The sequence below is a fragment of the Aythya ferina genome (assembly GCF_964211825.1).
Source record: "Aythya ferina genome assembly, chromosome: 24".
NCBI classification, from domain to species: domain Eukaryota; kingdom Metazoa; phylum Chordata; class Aves; order Anseriformes; family Anatidae; genus Aythya; species Aythya ferina.
The window spans coordinates 778496-797274 of NC_140322.1; the positions used below are offsets into that span (position 1 = coordinate 778496).

The following is an 18779-nucleotide window of genomic DNA, read 5'->3' on the forward strand; positions in this document are numbered from 1 at the left end:
GGCGGCACCAACACCCGGCCCGTCAGAGCCGGCAGCGGGGCCACTCGTGCCTCCCCCCCTTGCTGCCAGCCCCGTCCCGCAGAGGACAGCCAGCCCCCACAAACACGGCTCCATTTCATCAAGAGAAAGCAGGTTGCACTGCCCAGCAGCACAGCATGCACTGTCTGGGGAGGAAGGCGCTAGGAAGCCCACCAAAGCTGGCTGCCACCCACGTGCTGTTTGGCTGAGGTGGGTGAAGCTCACCCTCCTCGAGGAGAAGGACTTCATCTCCTGCCCAGACTAAATCTGAGATGTGGAAGTCTCCTCCAGGAGAACCAGCCAGCCATTTCCCTCCTCCCCTCTTCCCACTTTCCCATTGACAAACTAAACTGGTCCTAACCCATCCCAGGCAGCGCTCCCCTGCCTCGTTCTCGCATCCCGCTCGGAGCCTCACCTCGATCTGCCGATAGTCACACACAGCCTTGATGGGGATCGTGCTCTTCACGAGGTGCTCCGGGTTCCTGGGCCTGAGCTGCACGATGGTTTTGGAGCGGCCCACCAGGCTGGCAACAGAGCTCTTCGACTGGATGAGCTGCTCCTTCTCGTCCTGGCAGGAAGAAGGACCAAGCACGGGTTGCTTGAGGACGAGGAGGAGAGGTTTCTCTCAAGCACCTCGGCACCCCCTGCCCCAATGCTGGCCTTCAAGAGGCTGAACAACCACGTCGGGGGGAGCCGGCTGCCCTGACCGGGGTGGGAAGAAGGGGTCAGGAGAGATGGGGTGGGAGGAAAGGTGGAAGGGAGACGAGTTCAGCTTGGGCTGGGACCTCTCCACTACTCCTCCCACTGCCCTGCCAAGCTGCATGCACGCCTCTGGCTCTTTTGCTGCTAGGACAAGAAGACACTGTCTTTCAAAAGGGGGAAAAAAAAATAAAAATAGAACACAGCATACACCAAAATGAAAGTCCCAGGAGGTTTAAATGGCAAAGAGCAGGACAAGCCCCAGCCCGAGGCCAGGGACACTGAGTTGCCTGGAGGAGACACCACAGAAGCATGCTCCCTTTTCTAAAGCAAAGGATGAAGGCGTGTTTAAATCAACGGCTGGAATGGGGATACGATGAGTTATGTGGGTAAAACATCTCAGGAGAAGTGGCTAGTGGTGGAGTGATCACACAGGTCTCTGGATTTGGGCAGAAATTTGCCGGCTGGAGGGCTGTGTTGAGTCACTGACACCCACGAGTCCCCGCTGGGGTCGGAGATGGGACGACCCAGGGGGCTGGTGGAAAGCTCCCACGGAACAGCCTCCGGCCACTGATGGAGACGTGTGCGGATCACAGCACTGGAAGCTCGTGTGATTAGTCGCAGCTAGCCTGATCTGGCTGCAAAGGTTAAAAAGGATCCCAGAAAAAAGCTCTCCCTCATGCTTCGTACTCTCAGGGTTGGTTAGTGTGCTAAGAACAGTGGAGGATAATTTAATGGTAAAAAAAAAAACAAGAACAAAAAAAAAGAAGAAATGATTAAATAAACTACCTGTGCCTGTCCCCGGGAGCATGATTGGAAGAAATACAACTTTAACTCGTTAGGTAAGAAAGAGAAATAAAGCTGAGCTGGGGCAGCTGCCCCCGTCCTGACCCTGCTCTCCAGCACCAGCCTCTCCCACCCGCTGGCCGCATCCCGGGGCTGCCAAACACAGCTTGGAGAGTCCTGCAGGCTGCTCCATGTCCTGGAAACCCTGCAGGACAGAGCAGGACGGCCCCGGGACTGTGACAGAGAGGACGGGACCCCTGAGCCTGCAGGAGAGGGGCTGGCGAGCCCTGGCCCAGCTGATGCACCCATCGTGAGCCAGCAGCGGCATCGCAGCCTCCCTGCGGGCACGGTGCACAGCACTGCAGTGCACCAAAAGTAAAGCCAAAGCAGCCACCAGCCTTCACAAGCAGATTTAACCTCCCTGCCCTTCCGTCAGGGCTGAGGTTAACCCACAGCCCAAATCCTCCCTGTCCACGTCTTCAAACCCCATCCGAGGCTTTGCCACCCACCGCCCACTGCCAAGGGATTCATGGCAGATTGGGGCTGCGCAAAGAGCAGAGCTTCTCCTCCTACCACCATGCTCCGAGGGAGCTAACGAGCTGCTAATGAGCAGCAGCATAACGAGAGCAGGTTTGGGGGCCACTTGATGCCTCTGCCAGCAGAACAGGGCCACCGCCATGCAGCTGTGGGCAGGCACCGACGGGAGAACTAGCTCAGACATTTCGCTCTCCACATCTCTACCTACAGCCTCGCACAGACAACACTTTACCAAGGGGCACAGGAGGATGGTGGCAGGCGTCCCTAAACAAGGACCTGTCCCCTGGTGCAGCCACCGAGGCCCAGCTCTCAGCAGCAGCGTTCAGTGCACGCGGTGGTGCAGGGGGGTCACGCACAGCCTGCGCCCCACGGCCCCGCACAGCAGCACTCAGGGCCCTGAGAGGCACTACTGCAGTGGAGCAGGGCAGGAGCTGCCCACTCAGGGCGACGGGGGCCTCAGTAAAAACCCACCATGGAGTCCTGCAGCAGGTCCTCCAGCCGCGTCAGGCTCGTGTTGTGGTCGCAAGAATACTTCCTTTTGATGGAGTCCTGCAGGTTGCGCAGGTACGTCTCCGACTCCCGGGCATCGCTGAAGAACTGAAAAGCCACAGAGCGTCACAGAAACCTGCACAACTCAGCCCAGCCATCAGCAACCCCCAGCTCTACAGGAGAACACCCCAAATCCCCAGCGAGCAGCATCCTGCCGCTGTTCTGCAGCACTGCAGGAGCAGCGAGCATCCTGCACAGATGGACAGAACTGCATGGAATCTGAGCCCTTTGGCCCAAATGAGATATTTATTCTCTGAGAGCAGCTTAAAAGAAAGAGACGGTTCAGAAGAAGGTGCCCCGATGAGCCCTGCAACCCCCTGCTTCCCTCTCCCACAACGGGACACAAAGCACGGAGCTGATGCGCCGGGACACAGCAGCTGCTCCATCGCAGCCCGCTTGTGCCGCAGGGTTTGCTCCCCACTGAAACCAGGGGAATTTGGGGCTCCCCTCCTGCGTACCTGGAAATAGGCAGCGTTCTCCTTCACGTGCTGCTCCACACACAGGCAGAGCTGCTTAATCCACTGCCACTGAGTCTGCACAGCAGCGCTGTAGGCCTGGGAAACACGCAAAGAGCAGTGAGCGATGAGCACTTCCCAGCAGGGGGGTCAGAGGAAGGACAGCGCTGCCGCGGGTGGATGGACATAGATGGGCAAGATCTGGCTGCAGCCAGGATTGTTTGGACGCAGACACAGAGCAGGAGAAGGCAGAACAGGAACCGGCACACGCCGGGGCTGCTGCAGAAGCAGGTTTGCCTTCTGCCTGCCTGCCTGCCAGCAAACCAGACGCTGGATGCAGCGTGTCCCCGCAGCCCCCTGCTTCACCACCACAAAAATGGGAAACGGGGCGACCCCCAGGAGCTGCAGCCCTTCCCTGCAGCCCCACGCTGCTGGAGGGGCTCAGGCTCTGCACAAGCTTATCAGTGCAGGGCGTGTTTGGGAACAGCTTTACATTTCTCACTGTGTCCCCAGATTAAAACAGCTCTGTCATGGCTCTGCCACCACAAAGCACCACCAGCTCCAAGAGCCTGTGAGGGCCCCTGGGGCAGGGCAGCAGCTCCGTGCGTCCCCAAGGCCGTGCCAGGTTGGTTCCCCCCCAGCTCTCCCCCTGCCCGCTCACCTCTACGGTTTGCTTGGCGGGGTGGTTCTCCAGGGACAGCAGCTCGGCCGTGTCCTGCAGGGACCGCAAGATGTCCTGCTTCTCTTCCAGCTCCATCGTCAGCTCCTGTGTGAAGGACACGAGCAAAGGCCAAATCTTGGCTATCAAAAGCCGCCTGCGCTCAGAGCACGCGGCCAGCTAATAAGACAAGCAGTAACAGAGCACTGCAGTAAACATCAGCAGATCTCAGCCCGATAGGAAACCAGCACGGCTTGTCAGAGCAGCACAGCCGTTTCCCATCAGGATGCCTCCTGCACCAAACACACGGGGCAGACCTAACACAGATGCTGGAAACCTGCCCAGGGACCTCTCCAGTTCCAAACATTACCATTGTGGAAAGAGAGCAATTTATTTATACTGCTTTAAAGAGGAATCAATTTTCCTCTTTAGCCCAGACTTTTTTTTTTGCTACATAAGCATGTCTTTGGTTTCAAGCGGTGCTAAAAGAAATCTTTTGATGCCTTTTCAACTGATGCTCTATTAAAGCAGACACTTTTCTGTACCTTCGGCTCTAGGGAGAGATCTTTTAGCAGCTGCACTGGGCTGCTCACTCACCGAGAAGTAGTTTTTCTTGGCTGCAATGTTCGGATTGTTGTCGCTCCAGTCGTACGCCAGCTCCTCTTCCTCCTTCTCGTTCAGCCAAATCAGCTCAGCAGTGGCCCGAGACACAAACCCATGCAAGCTCTGCAGGTGTCGCAGTCGGAAGCTCGAGGTTTCCTGAGCAGAACGAAGCGACCCGGGCATGAGCTCTGGGAGAGAGCTCTGGGAGAGCCCCAGCAGAGCAGGGATGCTCGACCTGCATGGCCAGGACGGGCTGGGCACCCCCTGCAGCAGGGGACATCGCTCGAAGCACACACGAAGCACACTCACCATCAGTTTGCAGTACTGTGTCTCCAGCTTGCCGAGTGTCTCTGTGTAGCTGGCACGGAAATTCTGAGACATTTTACCCTGAAGGATGAAAGCATTCCTGTTACCTGGTCCTTTAAAACCCCACCTCCAAATCCTTCTCCCCAGCTCTGTACGAGCAAGAGGAAGAGCGGATGGCTCAGGGCAGCAGCCTCTTACACCGGCCCAGCAGCTCTGTCCTTAAAAAATATCCACCCCAGCCACTTTCACCCACAAAAGTGACACCCCGATGCCCTCCCCTTTCCAAGCACACTGTGAGGCCCAGCATCACCCCGTGCACAGCACCGTACCTCATACACACGGGCCTCCTTGACGCTGGAGCCCAGGTCCTCCACGCTGGCGTGGATGTGCCGCTGCGCCTCCAGCTGGGCTTCCACGCTCGGCAGGTCGCTGCCCCACTCTGCCCGCTCCAGCCTCATCTGAAACAGGCCAAGAGGTCCAAGTCAAGCTCCTGCAGACCAGGAGTGCTATCTCAAACAGACACGAGGGCAAGGAAACCTCCTAGGTCGCTGAAGAGGCAACAAATACCCCACCGGTCTTGGCAGAAGGTCCCAGGCCCACGGAAGACCAAAGGACTGACTGCATCACTACAGATTTGCATGAAGCTTTAAAGGATTTTCTAGTGTCTGCTGAAGAATGGGATCACACAAGAGGCCAAACCCAAGACAAAAGCACTGGTGCTCTCCAGAAACTCTGAACCATCGAAACAATTACTATTTGCAGATAAAGGCAGGAAAAAAAGCACCACCAGGCCATCTGCAGCCTGGCCCAGAGAGGCAGAGGCAGCTCTCACCTGCATTTCCTCCACCCAGGCCAGCAGCTCGTACACGAAGCGGAGGCTGCCTTCGTCTTCAGAAGAGGAGATGGCCACGAGCTCTGTCCTGGTCATGGGCTTTCGGAACCAGGAGGCAGAGGAGGTGTGCAGCCCTTTGGTCAGGGGCTCGCCCTTCACCTGCGTGGTGCTCAGCGTGGAAGCGGGCGCCAGCTCCAGGGTGGAGAAGTGGCCTTTCCTGTACAGGTTGGTGCACTCCAGCCTCAGTGTCACCAGCTCGTCTTGCAGCCGCATGATCCTGGAGGAGCAAACACGGCACTTGTGAGCAGAGGGGGCTGGTGCCACGCCGCCTCCTGGCACGTACGCGCCCTCCGTCCCCCGAGGAGCCTCCGTGCGCTGCTCCAGGCGCGGGCTGCGTGAGCCACAGCTCCTCTCACCTGAACACCAGCTCCTCCAGCTGGTAGTAGTTCTCATCCCGGAGGATCTGCACGTCCACCTGCAGCTGGCGGATGAGCCCCTCGCACTCCTGCAGGTACATGACCACGTCGGACTCGTACTGCACCGGCTGGCCGGACTCCAGGTGAGCGGCGTCCTGCAGCGAGACAGAGGAGCCTGAGGGCTGGGTCCCCTCCAGCCCAGGCACACGGGCAGAGAGAACGGGGTGGAAACCCAGCTCTGACTTCAAGACTGAAAGGAGATTTTCATCCTCAAGCTTGACCCGAGTGGAGGAACCTCCACTCCCACCTCACACAGCACCCAGGACGTGCCCTTCAGAACAGCTCCTGCAGATGAACTGAAAATTGCTCGTGATGGAGGCTCCCCGCAGTCAGTGACTGCTGTTAAAGGGGCACCTCGTTTCTTGCTTGGGTTCAGCCAGCTGCACCCAGCCCTTGCTCCTCCCTGCTCCTCTTTTTCCCAAAACAAAACACTCACTCTTCTGAAATCTGCTCCACACCCCGGTAGCTACAGTCTGCCACCAAGGCTTTTCTGCCACTCTTTTAGAGAAAAAAACATATTTTTGTGTGTTTTTTTTTGAAGCCTTATGATACCACAAGCTTTTCCAGAACTGTAGTTCTCTTCCAAGCCAGCAGCTTTGCAGAGGTCCAGCCTCACTCACTGCACTGCCAGCAGCAGCCTGTCCCCAAGGCCCTTGGGGACACCACCAGGTATCCACCTCTCCTACAGTCCTGCTGCGAGGGGCTCAACATCACAGGCAAAGAAAGCTGCCTGAGGAACCCCCCACCCCATGTAGAAGAGAGGAACAGAGACGGGCATAACAGAAGAGGCAGGAGAAATACCACCAGGAGGGAAATACCACCCCCCACTCACAGCTTGCAGCGTGTTCTTCGCCAGGGTGAGTTTTTCTTCACAGCTCAGAGCACCATTCTGGATTTTGTTCGCGATTTGTAGCAGCAACTCCAGCCTGTGACGACAGAGGGAGGAGAATGAGAAAGGCTTTGGGACAGCGTGGTGTGCCTCCAGGCGGGGTGTCCCTGCAGGGCCAGCACCGACCTCTCCACTGCTGGCCGCAGGAGCTTCTCGCGCTCCAGCATCTCTATGATCAGCTTGCCCCACTCCTCCTCCACGTCGTTGGGGTGGTAGCCCTGGGGCAACTTGATGCGTCCAAATTCAATCCATACCTGCAGAAAACACCAACGGAATGGCATTTTATTCCTCTTTCTTCAGCTGGCCAGAGTCAGACTCCAGCAAAGGAAGCAGGGCTCTGAGGCAACAGCTCTGCCTCCGCTCCGGCTGAGTGCTACTTGCTGAATAATTTGCCCTGAGGGTTATTTCCACTTCTCTAATCCAAAATAAACCTGAAGTGAGCACACTTTAGTCTTGCTAAAAGCACAGCGCTCCCACCTATAAGCCTCTGGGTAGCTATGACAAATCTTACCTCTAACAGTTTGTAGAGCTCCTCTATCCTGCCTTTTTCCTGCTCTCTCGCTGGGATTTCGGTTTCTTTGAAGTGTATGTACTGGTTATAAAGTGCCTGGGATGAGAAAGGTTGCATCAGAAACCACCCCAGGAATGCCACCACACAGCTCTTGGCGCCGAGGACAGGGGATTCTGCAGGGGGACCTTGCCCAGGACCTACCTTTAGCTCTACGGGGTTCTGGGGGAAGGATTTATCTGACATAAGTATCGTGTGCTGCTTGATCCAGGAGATGAGGGACTCCACGCGGGTCTGGTACTCCAGCCACCTCGAATCGACCTCCTGCGAGGGAGAGCACCCTGCTTGACTACCGCCAGTGGGCAGGACCCCTTGGGGCAGAGCCCAAACCCTCCGGACCAGCACATCCCCATCCGCAGCAAGGAGAGAACCCCGGCAGCACCAGCACAGCCGTGGCATGGAGCAGCAGCCCGGGCCTCCCTCCTGGGGGGCCACGCGGGCACAGGAGGAAGGAGGAGGCAGGGCAGCCTCGTGGCCAGGAGCAGAGCAGCACCACTTACGATAGCGCTGATCCCTTCTCCTCCCTCGGGGACTTTGGGAAAGGCATCGTAGATTGAAGACACGTAAGTTATCACAGACTTCTCATCTGGAGACGCGACGTCCACGTCTGGCAAAGGGGAAGCAGAAGAGCCATGAGAGGCAGGAGCAGGCAGAGGGCTCGGCTCCCCCCACCCCAGCCGCTCTCGCCGGCCGCCCACCTTCAGCATCCAGCAGCCGCGTCACCCCCAGCCGCTCTGCGATCTCGAAGGCTTGCTCCAGGTTCTCCCGGTTACTCTGGATCTGCACCCGCTCCATGTCCACCAGATCTGGCCTGCAAAACACACGGCAGAGTCCTGACGCCCAGGCCAGAGCACCCCGAACTGGTACCACTGCCCCACGGGGCTCACGCCGGGTCCCTGCCCTGGCTGGTGGCTCCCCAAGGGGTGCGGGGCTGCAGCACCCCCAGCCCACCCCCACGGGGAAGCAGAGCGGAGTGGCAGGGGATGGCAGCGCTGCCTCCAGCTACCAGAGGATGCTTTCTCATGCAGAACACCTGCCGTGCTCCCTCCTCTGGTCTAAAAGCTTTTTTTGCCTCCCTCTCCAACCTCACTGAAGAAGGCTTTTCTCACAACCTGATGTATTTGTTGCTTCTTCTGAGCACTCACCCCTCAGCTCCCTGGCAGAGGAGATGATTTCGAGGTAAAAGATCCCCTGGTTGGTCTCACCCACATCTCAAGCGCTCCAGACCACCACCAAACGCAGCGGTGGGCAGGGACCTCCCACCCTCCTCCTCTCTGCTGCTCCTCTCTGCCCACCTGTATCTGTGGATGAGCGCGTTGAACATCTTCCCGTCGCTCCAGCAGGAGGAGAAGTTGGTGCACTTCACGCCAATGTACCCTGCGGTCACCTTCTGCGTCCACAGGAGCAGCTTCTCCTTGGCCGACATGTCCCCCGACTCCCCGCTGATGTAGATGTCGGAGATCTGCCAGGAAAACCAGGGCGAAACTCTTGGTGGACGCATGGGAGAGGGGCCTGGAGCTGGTGGACTCGGGGAGGGACTGCCAGAGCCACGGGGACGCGCCGGGGCGCTGCGTGCTTGGAGCCCCTGGCACCAGGGGGACACAGCTGCCAGGTTTGGCAGGGGACAAGGTGCAGATTTGGTGCCTGGCACCAAACCCTGGCTGCCCAGCGGTGCCGCCAAGCTCACCGGTGCTGCTCCTCACCCAGAGCCCGCTGCCAAGGAGCAGGACCCAGCTCTCGGGGTGCTGGAGAAGCGGGCAGCACAGGTCGGCCACCACCTCCTGCAGCCGGCGGAGCTGCTCGGGGCACGGCCACCAGCTCGAGCCTGGGGGCAAAGGGACGAAGGGAGAAGGCTGCCGTGACCCCGCTCTGCCTCACCATGGCTGGAACCGCAGGTGTCAGGATACCAGGACCCACTTTTGGGGTACCGTGACCCATTTTCGGGGTACTGGGACCCCTTTTGTTAAAGGGACCAACCACCACAGCCTCCTTCCAGAAGCCCAGCGCTGGCTGCGAACCCCAGACTCACACGTGACACAGCGCACGTGTCCCCGCGTGCCGGAATATTTCTGATTGACACGGCTCTTTCCTCACCCATCCCCCCAGCTCCCCAATTAGCAGAATTACCTCGCCTTAATTGCGGGGCAGACAAAGGGAGGGGTGAGCCGCATGTACTTTCAGGGTGCTGTGGAACCGTAACCGTAACCGGCCACTCGCTCGCTGGGTTCCTTCTCCCAGCTCTGCCGGGAGCAGCAGGACCCAGCCCCATCCGCAGCCTCACCGGGTCCCTCCGAGCCCCTCCGAGCCCCTCTCTCTCCATCCCAAACACATCCCAAGACAGGAGCTGGGGAAAACCTCGGCGTTGTCCCGCAGGAGCGCAGCCCGGCGCTCCTCCCGCCCGCCCGCTGTCATTGGTATGCTGCAGCTCACCTCCCTCCGAGCCTGCTCCGCTGTCACGCACAGAACCGCTCTTTGTCAGCGCCTCCAGCGCCGCCGTTAACTCTTCCAGACCCAGGCGGGGCTCCCCGGGGGCAGCACCGTGGGGCTGGAGGTGGGCGACGTGCCGGGACCCCCACGCAGTGCCCGCGGCAGGGACCCGCCGCTCCCCGCCGGCCCTCCGCGCCCCCGACCATCCTCGTGCTCCGCATGGGCTCGCCTGCTCTGCTGCCCACCAGGGAGGCTCCCGGCTGCTCCAGCTCAAGCAATTCCCTATTTCAACCCCTCAGCAGCGGGGTTATCCGGCTGCCCTGCCTTCCCCCGAGGGCGTCCTTGCCGGAGACCCTCCTGGAGCTGCTTACGGAGGCGCAGGATGCGGCACCAGCTCCACCCTCCTTTCTTCCCATCACGTCTGTGTCAGGACAAAGATTTAGGGAGGCAGCAGCGAGGAGGGACAGGTGACACCTGGGACCTGGGGCCAGCTCCTCCTCAACCTCTCCAGCCTCGGCCTCCTTCGTCACCCAGCTGGTGGCTGGCAGCTGAGGTCCAAAGCGTGGCTGCGACCCCAGTCCGAACACAGCCAAGGTTCTGTGGGGCTCACGGCCCCTTCCTGGCCCTCCCAAATTCTCACTTGTCCTCAGGGTGGGACAAACCTGGCCCAACCCAAGCACAGATTCACCCAGCCCCGTGACCCCCTAAAGATCAACCTCCAACAGCAGGAACAGACCCAAACCAGGCACAGCACCAGCTCCTCCTCTTGGGTACCCTCCTCAGAACAGGCAAATAATCCATTTTCCTTTCCAAGCGACTCTGCCACCTTTCCCCTGTCTCTCTAAAAGCATCTTCGAAGCAGCTCCCACCCAGCAGCCTGTCCCTGAGCACAGAAGGGGCTCATCCTGCCCGCAGCAGGGTCCCTCCTGGAGAGCTCGTCCTGCTCCCAGCCGCTCCTGCCAGCTTCTGCTGCCCCTCTGCCAGGGCACAGAGCGAGTATGAACCCAGGGGACACGTCTCACGTTTCCCAGCCCCGGCACTGTCCCTCCCCACCCAGACAGCCTCTCAGGAGCCTCTCAGCACCCAAAGCCAGTGTGGGTAGGGGCAGGTGACAGCCCTGCCTCACGTCCAAGTGAGCAGCGAGCTCCAGCAAGCAAATCACCCACAAACAAGGAAAGGCACCAAGAGCCCAAGCACCCGCTGGCCCGCACCCATGGGCTCCAGCCACCCATGATGGGAGCAGAGCATGGCATGGGCTGGTCCCCGGGGTGCCCCCTGCTCCCCTTGCCCACCATCTCCAGGCTCTGTGCAAACGAGACCCAGCGGAGATGCTCGGAGAGGGAGAGGCTCTGCTGAGCGCTCCCTGCAGCAGCTTCACCCCACCCAACCCCAGCGTGAGGCTGCACCTCGTGGCGCACGGCTCAGGGCTCCCTGCAGAGATCACCACCCCCAGGGACCGCAAGGACCTGGGGGCTGCTGAGCTGCACCCCCCCCCCCAACACACCCCAGAAAAGGAGGCAATGGTAACCGCAGACACTGACCATTCCTCTGTCCGTCCTTGAGCTCCCCATCCGAGCCCGGCCCTGGGCAGCGGGCAGGTGTCTGAATTCGGGAGGAGATGCCGGGGTCCCACCGGCTCCTGCGCTCTTGGCCGGGTCGCTGCCGTACCCCGAGGAGCAGCGCGCCGTGCCGCCGAACGAGGACTCGCTGCGGGAGGCTGGCAGCCCGCGCCCCTCGCCCTGCCCGGCCCGGTCCGACAGCAGCCCCGCTGCCTTCCCCACGCTGGGGTTTTCCAGCTGATCCACCATGGGGGACGGCGTAGACAGCTCCGAGAGGGTGCCTGGCTCCGCAGCGGAGGTGCAGGTCCACGCAGCGCTCGAACTTTGCTCGCCGCTGTCTCCTCTCCCCCAGGTCCCCGCGGTGCCGCTGGCTCCCGGCTCCCGGCTCTCTGCCAGCTCCCCTCCGGACACGGAGCTCGCTGGGGACAGCAGCCCCTCCGCGCGGCTCCAGGGGCCGTCGGTGCCCTGCCGCAGAGGCAGGAGCACGGCCCTGCTGCTGCCCGTGCCGCTGCGCTGCAGCTGGACCAGGCGGCTCACCGCCTTCTCGCAGCCCTGCTCGGCGGGGTTCTCCAGCAGCCGGGCGATGACGGTCGTGCCCTCCTCGGGGGAATCCCCCGCCACCTCCGTGCCCAGCCGCCGCCGAGGCTCCAGCACCAGGTGAGCTTTCTGCACTTCCCCCTGAAACCTCTCCTTCACCTGCACGATGCGCCCCAGGCCGGGGTCCCCCCCCGGTGGCAGAGCCCCTCGGTGCCGGCTCCCCGCGGGGTCCTCTCCGCCCTCCTGCCACGGGGCTGCCTCCAACTTCAGAGCCTCGTCGTCCTCGGCCACCTCCAGGGCCGGCTGCTGCTGCTCCTCCTCCGCGGCCACCGCCGGCACCGCTCTCTTCTTCCCCCTCCGCCTCCGTTTGAAGCGGACCCGCTTTTTGGGGGGCAGGGGAGCCTTTCCGGCTGCCTTTTCTTTCGGCTCCTTAACGCAGCCCAGAGAATTCCCCATCTCCTCGGTGCCCAAAGCGCCGGCGATAAGGCGGCGAGGGCGGCCGCCGGCTGCTCCCGGATGAATCCCGGGGTGGGCTTCATGGGCTCAGCTCGCCGCACGCCGCGCGGCGCCGCGCGCTGCCCCTCGCATCCGCGCCCGCCCGCCAGCCCCGCCGCCGCTCCAGACAGCCATCTTACAGCCTGGGAGCTGCAACAAGCCCGATTCAAAGCATCTCACTGCAGTTCAGAAATCACTTGACCTAAAAGCAGACGGGGAGCGGATTGGCTGCGGCTCTCTCTCTCCAAATATGAGGTAATTGGAGCGCTGCCCTCGCCAACACAAACAGAGAGCAGGAACCAGACGGAAAAAACGGGGAAAGGGGAGGGAGAGGCTAGGAGGGGTGGGGAGAGAAGGGAAAAAAAAAAAAAAGAAACAACAAGAAAACGGGAAGGTTGGCAAAGGTAGCATAAAGGAAGGGGTGGGAGAGAAATAGGAAAAAAGCAGGGAGGAGCCAGAGCAGCTCTGCGTGCACGCAGATGGGGATGGGGATGCGGAGCCCACCGGCACCGAACCCCACCAGCTCCCGTGGGGCGTTTCCGAGGGCATGCTGGCACCGGCTGCGATCGCTCCCTAATTCCTAAATCCCAAGAGCCCCAAATCTCACGTGCCCACCCCCTCGGCCAGGCTCCCCTCCCTCAGGGCACCGAGGGGCAGCCCTGGGGACCCGGCTGCGCTTTGGGGAGCGGCGGGTTCTGGTACCCCACGCCCCAAGGGGGCACTGAAGCCCCCCAGGGCAGGGCTCCGCTGCAAGGAGCAGAGAAACACGTGCCAGCAGCAGGGATGAGACAGCAAACAGGCAGCAGATAAAGATGTGGGGACCAAACCTGACGTCAGCCACCACCGGGGTCACCCTCAACAAGGAGGGCCCCACAGACCCCGAGAGCCCCACAACCCGGGGGCAGCTCCGCGCTGGCACCCTCCCACCCCAAACCACCCCCCAAGGGCTCTGCTCGCTCTGCTGGCTGCGGCACCGGGATCTGGGAGATTAAGAGGTTCACAATGGAGCTGCAGCCCTAGAAAAAATCCGGCTAGTGCAGGCGGGGGGACGTGCCCAGATGCGCAGGCTCGCTGCCGCCAGCTCCCCCAGCACCCCGGGGGCAGCGTCCCCTCCCGGTGGGGCAAGGAGGGGACCCAGGGGCTGACCTGGGGGACCTGGGCATCTCCCACTCACCCCACAGGGCACGGCTGCCCAGGGTGCATGGGGAAGGGAGGGCTCCACACCCCCAGCAGATGTGACCGGGACTCATCAGCACCACGACCCTGCTCCTCCTGGGGGCCACAATGCAGGCAGCTGCCCCCAGCCCCTCCCTGCCAGCAGGGACACTGCCGCCCACCAGAAAGGCTCCGTCCTCAGAAAAGGCACCCGCTGACAGCCACCTACTGTCACGCACCAGCCCTGTCCCTCCGCAACGTGCCCTCACCCCAAAACGCCAAAAGCCGCCGTGTTTTTGGAAGTAACGACTGGTACTGGCAGCACAGCCAAGGCAGCAGCTCCCCGAGGGACTGCACGCTCACCCTCTGAAAATGAAAAGCTTCCTTAAGAGGTCTCGAAGCCAGCACTCGTCTCATCCAGGAGATGCCAGCGAGGACACGTCAGGGAGCTGGGACGCAGCGGTCCCAGTCCCGTGCCTCGCCGCCTCCCAGCACACCACGAGCGAGCCCCATGGGGGGGGAGCAGGGCACCAGCAGCCCCCAGGAGCCCACGGGGGGGTAACTGGGCACCAGCTTGTGGCCGTCACCCTCCTCCCACAGCCCCAGCCCCACTCCTCAGCCACCACCGCACGCAGCGAGTCCCAGGACACCGGGACGTGCCTGCAACACGTGGGCAATCCAGCTCCACCGGGAGAATTTGAGGCCATTAAAGACACAAAAGGTCATTTTGTGAGAACATCCACAACAGCCAGCTGCTGGAGATGGGCCCTGGCAGGGTCGGGCAGTTTCTCCCAGCCCTGCACTGAGCTGCTGTCACACAGCTGATGTTCTCCATCCTGATAGAGGACCCCGTGGCCACCCCAAGGCTGCGGGGTGAGAGCCCCTGCGTGGCCACGAGCTCGTCCTGCCCCCACCAGCCCCCTCCGAGCTCGCTCTTCTCCAGAGGCTTCAGCTGAGCAAACAGCTCCTGCCAAGCCCCTCGGTGCCAAGCAGGAGGCCGCAGCACACGGCCCATCATTAATGCCTTAATTATGGCAGTGATGAGAAGAGGGAGCTGCTGTTCTCCAGCACTGGGCTCCGTGACGCTGCCACGTACACGGGTCTCCCACCCCGATCGGTGGGCAAGAATCGCCATGGAACATGTGTAAGGACAGACAGACACCACATGCATCCAGACAGACAGACACCACCCATGTCCAGACAGACAGACAGACACCAGGGCCCCGGGGACACAGCACACCACCCCCCCCGGCCCCATGTCCTCCAGCAGAAAGCACTCACGGCCTACCTGGAAGTGGAGGATAATCGTCCATATGAGCCCCAGGGTGAGCTTGGGATTGCCGTCTGTAATGTCGTCATTGCGGATGTTCACCAATTTCACCTGAAAGAGCAGCAAAATGGTCAAACCGCCCCCGTCAGCCACCCCGCTGGGACCGTCCCCGACCAGGCCACCCCAGACCCCCAGGTGCTCAGGAGGGGCCCAGTCCCCCCAGCCCCATTTCCATCCCCAGGCTGGCCGAAGGGGCAGAGGAGCAAGAAAATGAGGCCACCCGGTGCCTCTGCTCCACCAGCAGCAGAAGGAAGGATTTTTCACGGCCCTCGTACCCCGGTCAGGCAGCCAGAAGTGCTTTACCAGCACTTAACGCTTTATTTCGGTTCACGTGGAGCAGCGCCTCGTCCCCAGAGCCCCGAGCACTAGTGCATAATTTAATAGCTACAGACCACAAAGCGTGGTTAAAAGAGGACAGCCAGGCTTTATTAACTCCCTCTTGGGTTCAAAACCAAGCTGCTAATCAATGCGCCCTAACAAAGGCAGATAACCCGGCCCTGCCCCAGGATCCACCGACGGACCACGTCCCGGCAGGCTCCAGGCTGCACGGCCCTGGAGCTGCTCCTCCCCGGCTGCTTTGCTCCAGGGGGGGTTTTAAAATCCAGGCACAGTCCCCAGGCAGCACAGAGATCCCTGCAGCACTGGGTGCATGAACCCTGGCACCCCCAGGGACCAGCCACAGCGCTGCCCCTGTCCTGCTGCCACCCCCCTCGGGCTCCTCGTCCATCCCCAGGGCACGGAGCCCCCGTTGCCCACCCTGGCCACGACCACTGGCAGCGTTGGCCAGGGTGAGGCATCCCGACAAGCCCTCAGCCACCAGGATATCGGGCTTGAAAGAAGAAATGTTTAATCCAAGTGGAGAAACAAGCTCCCCGGAGCCCCCGGCAAAATGTCTCTATCGAGGGGCTGGGGAGGAGGGCGGGGGCGCCTCACCCTCCCCGAGCAGGGCATGCGCGCAAATTTATTCAGTGCCCTCGGGCCAGCAGAGAGAAAAAAACCTCTGCTTTGGCATGGAGTGGTACGATTTATCATCACCTCCACGTCGCCGGGGAACGTGGTGCGAGGAACCTGACAGAACAGGCAGAACAAGGGAGCCGGCCCCGGGGGCTGCGGGGGCTTCGCGTGCAGGAGGAACGAGTCTGGGGATGCGCCCGCTGCGAGACCTGCCCGGGAGGCTCTGCGGTGTCCCATGGGTGCTCCGGGACTTAAATCTCCCGGAGCTGGGCAGAGGGAGCTCCCGGCAGTACCGGGGTCTGAGCAGGAGGCAGCTGCCCACGGACGTGCCCCTGACACCGGTGGAGATGCCCCCGCTGCACGGCCCCGCTGCGGGGACCTGCTGAGGAGCTGCAGGTGAGGCTCAGGGGGTGCAGAGGTGATGCTGGGGCAGCTGCAAAACCCTGTCCAGAAGGGCAGCCCCGTTTCTCAGTTTGAAACTCGTTATTTTGCAGCGCACGGACAGGTCAGCAACACCTGCAAGGGGAAATCCCTCTAAGAGCTGTCCTCAGCCAGCACCTCTGGGACGTGCACACCCAGCACTGGCAGATGCTGCTTCCACAGCCTTCCCAAGCCTCAGCCAGGAGAGGGAGTCCCCGACCATCCCGCTCTGCTCCTGCAGCAGCTCAAATCACCAGCGTGCTCCCGTGCAGCCCTTACCTGCCGTTGCTTCAGGAAATCCAAGGCGATCTGCACGTTCTGCAGCCGGTGGAAACGCATCCGGCCCTTCTCTCGTGGCTGCAAAACAGAAGCAGAGGCTGCAGGGCGGGCTGGGAGGCAGCACCCCGCGGGCACGGCCCCACACTGCACACCCCGCATGCGCTGCGGACCCGACCCCGTGAGCCCCGTGCTCGGCGTGCTGCTGTGACCCCGGGCACCCAACACACGGAGAAAAAAAGTCATCGCTGCACAAGGTCCTGCTGCAAGAGGGAAAATGCCCCCGGTGGGGCATGGAGCTGGGAAGGCCCTGAGCCCTCGCTGTCCTTGGGGTGAACAAAGAGCCCCCCCAAGACCCCAAGTCCCTGCGCCAAGGCTCTGGGCTGCTCCCAGCACCAGGCACGAGCAGCTCAGCCTCAGAGGCTTCATGGCAGGGAGCGGTTGTGGGTCTCCACCTGAGGGCAGAGACCCCAGCCCAGCACCAGCCGCAAGGGGAGGTGTGAGCTGAGCCTCTCCCATGCATGAGAAGTGGATTCTGCTGCAGATGCTGCCTTTGAACCACTGGGGAGAAATGCAGTGCCCTCAGCTGCTGATTTCTGGTCCAGGAGTCCCGTGGCACGGACCTCCCTGTCTGAGGTCCCTACATGCCCCCGAGCACCTAGGAGGGGCGCTGGGGCTGCCCCAAAGCAGCAGAAGGGGGGATCGGTGCCCTAACCCTGAGCTGGGCCTCACCAAGAGGTGTCCCCAGGGTGCTCCGAGCAGCGAGGACACCACAAGTGTCCTTTCGTCCCCAGTGGCAGGGGAAGAACCGTCCCTGCAGGAGGAATGCCTCGGGGGGTGCAGAGGGCCATGCAGTGCTGCACCCCCAGCTCCCGAGGAGTGGCAGGGAGCACCAGGAAGCCACCACCCAGAGCACGGGGGCAGAAAATCCCTCTTCTCCTCCTCCTCGGTGAGGGCAGGGGGCCCGCCCATCCACCGCAGGCCCCTTTTAGGGCAGCCCCTTGGCTTTGTTCTCATCTCCACTCGCATGCACGGGGCTGCTGGTTGTGACCCGGAGCCCACCATCGCCCCAGCCCGCTCCTCACAGCCGAGGCGCGGTGGTGCCGGTGCCCGGCGCGTCTCCATGCAGTGCAGGGGTTAGCAGACACCACGGCACGCCGCGGGTCGAACAGGCAGGGCCCCAACCAGGACCCACGGTGCCCACGGGCGCGTGCAGGACCCGTGCCCCCGCTGTCAGTAGGACTCATGCTCTCACACCGAGCGGGTGGCGTGCCCCTGGCTGCGAGCCGGCACCACCACGTGCACACAGATAGTCCAGGCAGTGCTAACACAGCTCCACCAGCCCCACAGGCCTGGCACAGCTCTGCTCGAGCTCGCAGGCAGGCGACCGCCCTGACCGAGCACTGGCAAAGAGCAGCGGGGATTGATGAAAAACCCCACTAAGTGCCCAGGTGAGGGGAAGGTCGGGGCCCTGCTGGGTTGCACTGGACTATCTGCCGGCACTCCGGTGTCAGCCGGGGGTTTGCTGCGTCCTGGGTGGCCCCGACCTACTTCTTCATCATCATCTTCCTCCTCCTCCCGCTCTTCGCTGCTTGCACGGCACCAGGCCGGCGCTTTCACCAGGCGAAGGCTCCGCTGAGCTGGCGGCTCTATTTGCTAACGAGCACGGCACGGACGGCACGATGGGAGGGTGACACACAGGGAGACAGAATGGAAACCAAAATGCAAGACGCAGGTAAAGGAAAACCAAAGAGAAACGCGTGCCCTGGCGAGGCTCCTCGCTGGCTCTCCTGGACACCACGGGCTCCGCCGCAGCCCCGTGTGCTGCCCGGGGGGCTCAGGCAGGGAAACTTCCCCGTGGCTTTGAAGCCAAAACGAAGAGAAAGAGGCTGTCTGGATCCCAGGCAGCTCCATCCAATTCTTCAGCCCCCACAGCATCTAATTTGGCATCTCGGGAGGGTAACGGAGTGAGTTAACAGATCTCTGCCCAGATCCTATTTTAGGGGAAGACTAAAACAGTTCCTGCTGTGCTACGCTGTTGCACCAATAACTGGCAGTAAATGTGACAGTCTGCGAAGGAGGAGGAGGAAGGGGGATTCTACGATGCTCAAGATGCAGGAAAAGAGGTCTGCACATCAGACAGCTCCTGGGAGCTGCAAACCCGGTCTGTGGGGCAGGGGAGGGCAAAGTGGCTTCTACCAACTCTGGGCCAAAGTGCTGGGCACGCTGTCACAGAAACAGTTTTAGTCA

At 61.5% G+C, this 18779-nt stretch overlaps 1 protein-coding gene across 1 annotated transcript in view; it reads right to left on the minus strand.

The window, feature by feature from the left end:
* MACF1 (microtubule actin crosslinking factor 1) overlaps nt 1-18779 on the minus strand; it is a 136260-nt gene that overhangs the window by 84229 nt on the left and 33252 nt on the right. Inside the window, exons 4-21 of the mRNA XM_084496861.1 lie at nt 16533-16610; nt 14838-14930; nt 8672-8838; nt 8075-8187; nt 7877-7983; nt 7521-7640; nt 7320-7415; nt 6935-7062; nt 6752-6845; nt 5860-6014; nt 5444-5720; nt 4941-5069; nt 4615-4692; nt 4300-4461; nt 3706-3810; nt 3048-3143; nt 2512-2637; nt 434-586 (exon numbers count right to left, since the gene is read on the minus strand). Coding sequence (XP_084352987.1) covers nt 434-586; nt 2512-2637; nt 3048-3143; nt 3706-3810; nt 4300-4461; nt 4615-4692; nt 4941-5069; nt 5444-5720; nt 5860-6014; nt 6752-6845; nt 6935-7062; nt 7320-7415; nt 7521-7640; nt 7877-7983; nt 8075-8187; nt 8672-8838; nt 14838-14930; nt 16533-16610 — 2277 coding nt within the window. The remainder of the gene's footprint in view (nt 1-433; nt 587-2511; nt 2638-3047; nt 3144-3705; nt 3811-4299; nt 4462-4614; nt 4693-4940; nt 5070-5443; nt 5721-5859; nt 6015-6751; nt 6846-6934; nt 7063-7319; nt 7416-7520; nt 7641-7876; nt 7984-8074; nt 8188-8671; nt 8839-14837; nt 14931-16532; nt 16611-18779) is intronic.